At 44.3% G+C, this 6719-nt stretch overlaps 1 protein-coding gene across 1 annotated transcript in view; it reads left to right on the top strand.

Annotated features, from left to right (window-relative positions):
* Positions 1–6719, top strand: part of E2F7 (E2F transcription factor 7) — a 42334-nt gene that overhangs the window by 29340 nt on the left and 6275 nt on the right. The window contains exons 11-13 of the mRNA XM_019514773.1: positions 4–168; positions 1168–1417; positions 3255–3688. Coding sequence (XP_019370318.1) covers positions 4–168; positions 1168–1417; positions 3255–3688 — 849 coding nt within the window. The remainder of the gene's footprint in view (positions 1–3; positions 169–1167; positions 1418–3254; positions 3689–6719) is intronic.

The raw sequence follows: 6719 nt of genomic DNA, 5'->3' as shown, positions 1-6719 counted from the left end.
CAGGCCTCACCCCTAAATCCACAAGCTGCTGTAAGTTCAGTTACCTGCCACAAGCGCAGCTCCCAGAAATTAGCATTGCCCTCTATGCTTGTGGGCAGTGAAGAGCCAGCTGCCAAAAAGCCAGCTATGGAACAGAGTGATGCCCCCATCTCACTGGTACTACCCAAGGTAAGAGTGTGCATTTAATTAGCGCTTGGGTTTTGCACTAGTAATAATGGCAGGGGAAAGGCTATTATCTCATTTGAAATAGTCTTTTCCCAGATGAAAATTCACTGCTAATATCTATTTAAAAATGCCACCTCCCACATGCAAATATAATTGTGGAGGGTTGATGGTATATATATCTGGTGTAGTGTTAATTGGAAGATGTGCAGTGTGCTTCCAGCGAAACAGATCTGCTTTGATGTGCGAGGTACAGCTTAGCTGCTCTACAGAACTAAGGCCCTGATTAGTTGTTACCTTAGAAAAACTTACAGGAAAGGAGTCTTGTCATTGTTTGTATCCCTTTGCCTTGTTCTGTCATGGAGATTCCTTCCAAAGTTGGCAGATCTTTGGGAAGCCCCATGCTTCAACACTGGTTGGCTCTGGTCCCAGTGAGACCCAGCCTAGCAGCATTGTTCAATCCATAGAGCTAGAGGGGAGGGAAGGGAAAGGTATCTTCTCCCTTCTCTCCAGTCTGCTTCTTTCAATAGCATCCCAATCCAACAGTTACTCCCTGCAGTATGGGCCACTGAGCCAGCTTCTGCAAAGGGAGGAGGGTTTCAGAGTTCTCTAAGAGCTCAAGGAGCTATGCTCTGGCTCCAAATCAGTGTTATGAACTGGATGTGTTGGAAGTGTATAGAAGGGCACCATGGTGGCAGGTTTTTCTCCCCCTTCAAATCAACTAAAAGAAACAGTGCCACATTCTGGGTGTTCCTGTAAGAAAATAAAAACTAAATAATATCCTTAACCACTGGAAACAAAACACAGCCCTGTGCAGAGAGCCTGGGCACCACTTAGACACTTAGCTCCCATCTAACCTCTCAGAACAAAACTTGAGTGGTGCAACTTTTTGTGCTGCCCCTCTGCACTGGTGTGACTCTCACTTTTAAATCAAGGAAGGGTGTGAGGTTACAGCATGGCACTATTTTAATTTAAATTCTTCATTTCCAATTCTGTTTCGCTCAGAAGTCTTTTGAGTCAGCTGAAGGGGAATCTCTCCTGGAAGGCAGCTGTGCATCTACTCTACACATAGGAGCTTTTCATCTTGACCTAGGAACTCCTGCAGCTGATAAGTCTGCAGAAAAGGATACAGCTAAACCTTTAGATTCTCTGGAGCAGGAAGAGCCATTGAGGAATAAAGACCTTCAAGAACCCTTGCAAGAAAATGGCAAACAGCCCTTCCTCCCACAGTATCTCTATCTTCAGCCTGGTGCTGGTAAGGATTGTAATCACATCTAGATGTTTTCTGGCTGAAGGATGAAGGCCTGTTTTCAACATAAGTACCTAAAGTTAGATTCTGCAATCTGTATTTCTGCAAGCTACAATGGCTTGGTTCTCATAAGTGTTGTGGATTAGGTAGGCCATTGACTTCAGTGACAGCTGTTCTCAGCAACTCTGAAAACTAGGCCACTTTTTATTTACACAGCAAAATGCAGATCTAAGTGAATAGCTAGGGTCCTAAGTATTTCAGAGCTACCTGCCTTACTCTTCACATTGCAATCGCCCTTCTGAACCTTAAACTTTCTTATCCCTAAAAAAAAATAAATAAAAAAAATAGTAATTGCTAGCAGAGAGAAAACCTTGAATGTGTGTAACTAGTGCAGTAGTGGCCTCATGAGCCTGCAGAGGACGTGAAATAAAAATTCTAGGAGAACTTCACACAAGGTTCTGTGGATTCCATAGTCCTGGAATCTACCTTGTTCCAGGATGTAATAGACCTCAATTGTTGTCTGCTATGATTGGCAGAATCTGCAATTCTGCCAGAATTGGCCATACTGAATCTACCAGGCACCTGAAACTTTATATTTTAACCCCCAGTTCTGTCTGCGACTACCCCAAGTGCCATGGTGTTCCACAGTGGCAAGAAAAAACAGTTTGCGTTCAAGAGTATAGAAAATTCTAAGCTTAGGCTGGTGAATTAGGCAGCACAGCAACTGAGACCTAGGGTTCTGAGAAGCGAACTTGCTAAAGCCTGGTACAAGCTTCTCTGTTAACTGGTACACATTTGACAGGGGTGTCATCTGGATAACATCAAAAGACAGGGACAAGAAGTGGCCTCCTAGAGGACAGAATGGGGATAGAAAAAACAACTGAAAACAGAGAATTGGATATTAGTTGGTGCATCTACATGAGATGCTTAATGCACAGTAAACTAATTCTACTAGCACATCACGGCAAAAACCGTGCTAATGTGCTGATTGTGCAGTAGAATTAGTCTGCTGTGCATTAAGTGCCACAAACAGACCATGGACCATTGCTACTGCACATTAGCACTGGCTACTGTGTATTTATGTAGTGCCTCAGAGGTACTAAACTTAATGCGCTGTAGCGATGGTGCATTAATGCAAGTGTAGACACACCCACTAAGTACTTTGGATTGTATACAAGCTGGATAGAGGGAAGGGTGCTGGGGAATTTAGAGGCTACTGCCTCAGGATCTGCTCCCTCTGTGACGAAGAGGCCATAGAAGTCAACAGGGTTTCACGTGGGTATAGGGGTTTATCTGCATGGAGTTTGCAGGATGGAGGCCTTAGTAGGAAAATATCAGTCAAAGTGCTTGTAAGATCAGGCAAATTGGAGCCAAGTCCATTGGAAAACAATGAAAGGCTTTCCATTAAATTCAGTAAATTTTGATGGGGCCTATGATGAATGTGCGGGGCAGGGTTGTTTGATTTCAAGTTAAACGTATGTTGTCCAATTTCAAATTATTTCTATTAGTGTGCTAACAATTTATACATGCAAGGTGCACCTTAGATCTTTCACTGATTACTTATGCAGCAGCCAAGGTAGATGGTATGTATGAACACAATCTAAACAGACAAAGAGAAAGCAAAGTTGAGAGAGAAGGCAATAGAGTGTACAGTACAACATAAATAGTGAGCAGATCTCTGACGCATGTGGTCCATTACTTTCTGTGTTTTTGGTGTTTCCTAGGCAACTTCACTCTCTTCTGATTTTTTTTTTTCCCCTTTTTTTGAATAATGAGGTAGTAACATAATTTCAGTTTGCCAACTGCATTAATTTGTGAAATTTTTTCTCTCTCTCTGCTTTAGGATTAAGTGGTTTTAACTTCCTGTTTTCGGCAAACCAAACTCACAGTGCAATTGGTCTGTCTCCAAGCCAGTTACCTTCACTTAGCATTCCCTGTGTGGTAGTGCCATCTACAGCCTTTGCACCCTTTCCTCTGATCTGCTCTCCAGCAATCACCAATCCACTTTCCCCTGTTCCTCCTGGCTCCTTTCCAAATGCCGCATCCATGAGTTTCAATATGCCTGGCGTAGCATCAACAGCACCCATTTTCATTGGCACCACAGCGATGGTTACTCCAAAGACCTCACAGTTACCTTCAGTGGATCCACAGCAACTGGCTCATTCTGCTGATTTTGCTGTGCACCTGAGTCCTGTGCTCAGAAGATCCTGCAGCACTGCTGAACCGGACTCCCCAGTTTGCATGGGTCACCCAGTCACCCTTCGTAAGCTACAGCAGGTGAGTTATAACCAGGGATAAGGGGTTTTTCTGCTTGCCAAGGAAAAACACAAATGTTCCCTTTAAGGAGAAAAACATGAATTTTCCCCTTTAGAGGAGAAAATGTGGGAAACTGTTTTCCCCTGCAGGCTGGCAGAGTTCCAGCCTTCAAGGGGCTGCTTGGGGCTGGGGGAGCAGGAGGAGGATGATCACAGTTACGGGGTGCCACATGCATGTGTGTGTGCACACATGCACATGGCAGCTAGGCAGAGTGATGGAGAGCAGCTCCTCACAGGTAAGTCTATGAGACAGAGGGGTCTTGGCAATGCATGATGGGACATAAGTGACATGGTGGGGGGGCACATGCCTCCCAGATTTCTGTGCTCACAGTTGGGCATAGGACTACAGCCTGACTGGACTGGCATGGGCAGGAGCTGTCTCCATGGCCCAGCGAGTGGGACCCAGCACAGGAGGTGGTACAGGGCAGGGAGGCTCAATACTGCTGCTGCCAGGACCTCTGTGCCAGCCACACCACCAGCAGCATAAGGAGTAACAGACCGGAGCGGCTTTGCTGCCCTCACTTCCTCCTGCCGCCAGCTGCTTACATGCTGGGCCATGGCTCTACCCTGCCACTATTGCCACTCCCCTCAGGCCATGGCTTTACCCTGGAGGAGAAGTGTGGGAGACAATGCAGGTAGCCTGAGGGGGTAGCAGCAGTGGCAAGTCCATGGCAGCGCGGTAGAGCCACAGCTCAGTGCATTAGCGGCTGGTGGTGGGAGGAGGTGAGGGCAACACAGGCCCCCAGCCCCGGTCCATTAGTCCTCATGCTGCTGGTGACATAACTGGTGCCTCAGTCCCAGTGGCAGCAATGAATCTCACCACGCTGCTCTGCCCTCCTGCTCTGGGTCCTACCCACTGGGCTGTGGAGGTATTTAGAATTTATTTTATTAGAATGATTGAGGTCAGACATTGGTAAGCTTCCAGATTAGTTTAAAATTGTATATATATCAATGAAACTTTGTGTTCAACAGAGATATAGATATAGAGTTTTATGGAAAACATGCGGATTTGGGGGTTTTAATTGAAGAACATCGGATTTTTATCAGAGAATTTGCAATTTTTAAATGGAGAAAACCAGGATCCTTGGTTTATAATATTAGTTTAAGGATGGCTGGCTGTACAAGATAGAGATAATTGGGCCAACCTGAGTGCAGGTGAACTGGTCCTTGAGTATTTACTCTGCTTAAGTGAGCACGTGTGCCATTTGTTAGAGAAGATCATAAGTTCTGTTATAGTGGTTATTGCTGCAGTTACATTTCAGTCTCTGGGAGAGAGTGGGTTAAATGTAACATGATAATGCAGTCAGTTTTAAGAAAATATTGCATTAGAGAACATAGGGATTACTCATTTTCAAATCTGAGTCAATATTTTTTCCCAGCACTCTGGATTTGACATTCCCACTAGAAGCCTGTATCGCATAGTCATTCCAGTAGGCAAGCTCAGAAGGGCTCTGTTTTAATTCAGAGGCCAATGCACTGAAAAATCATGTATGGTCTGTGCATCTCCTCCTGCCTCCCAGCCAAACTCGGTTCTTTAACCTCTAAATATTCCCTCCTAGCAGGCAGGGTCATGTTAGATCACAGGGGGTGAAGATATTTAATGCAAAAGCTATATAAAGAACAAGGATTTTAATTCAAGAAAAGAAACTGTTCTGTGTGGTTTTTCCTGGGTAAAGAAATTACAAATTCAGAAGAGGGGAGGAATTCAATTGTGCTTAATACTATAATTGGGATCAAATAGGCATTAATTAAAATACATTAGTATTTCCTTCTTCATACTCATTATGCTTGGTTCTGCTTTGGTCTTATTTTTTAAAAATTATAGTTTATTTGGCTGTTGGAGAATGACAAAGACAGTTAAAATGTATTACACTTTTGGGATATGGAAACTGCGAACTTAAAAAAAATTATTCCAATAGCAAATTGCTGACAAAAGCGAGTCAGTAAAATATAACTGCTAACATGAGGGAATTATTTTGGATCCACAGAAAAAGAATATTATAGCTGTTATATAAACCTATAGCTATTTTATTTTTTCAGAGTAGGAGTAACATTTTGTTATTGTCTGATGTTCCAACCCCACTCCGGTGGCATGGACACTGCAGTGAGCGACTGGAAGCCCAGAGGTTGAGGCCAGAGCAGAAGCGCTCATGGCACGGCCATGTCAGGTTCCAACAAATCTGTGAATTCTGCTAAATACCTTGTCGCAAGGCCCTGAGAAATGAATCTAGAACATCACATCCTTCCTATTTGGATTTGGTTGTCTAGGTCAGGGCTGTTCAACTGGCAGCCTGTGTGTTGCTTGCAGCCTGAAAAGGGTTAAATTGTGGCCCCTGGGATGGTGACTTGCTGGAGCTGCTGGGCTTGTGCAGCTCTGGAACCCAGGGAGTGAATGCCACCACCATTTGCCTCTGTGCCCCCTTGCCTACCACTGAATATAGGGTCTTTGGTCACCCCTGGCAAAGCAGCAGCAGGGGAAAAGAAGGGACAGAAGGCAGCAAGAGCTATGCCTCCTTAGCCCAAGAGCTATGCCAACAAGCTGCCACTGCTGCTAGATGTAGGTTGCCTGGTCCAGAAGAAGCCCTGAGGTCTGTATACAGCCCTTGGAGCCAAATAAGTTGGACAGCCTAGGTCTAGGCCCTGAGATCCAAGATGACCAAATAGATGGTCAGACTGAGATGGCCAAATGGTAACAGATGTCTAAAGCTAGCTTCTAAATCCATATTCTGAAATGAGGCAGGCACATACAGCAGCAACAGACTGATTTTTTTTTTTTCAGTTGTGTAAACAAGAATTCAAAAGACTGTTCTGAAAACTTTAGCCTTCTATCTAACAAATAACCTGTATGGATAAGCATCAAAGGTGGTGGGGGGTGATTTAAGCAAAAATACAATGTTGGGTACAAGAATAACTGGTCAGAAATTTTGTTAGTCCCCTTTAGCAGCTGGGTTCATTTCTTGTCTTTTCATTACTGCTAAGTTTCTAATAGTTTC

Source organism: Gavialis gangeticus, unplaced genomic scaffold (assembly GCF_001723915.1).
Source record: "Gavialis gangeticus isolate Ggan-Ray unplaced genomic scaffold, GavGan_comp1, whole genome shotgun sequence".
Classification (NCBI taxonomy): domain Eukaryota; kingdom Metazoa; phylum Chordata; order Crocodylia; family Gavialidae; genus Gavialis; species Gavialis gangeticus.
Note: the sequence above shows the minus strand (reverse complement) of the source record. Positions and strands in the feature narration are given on the sequence as shown.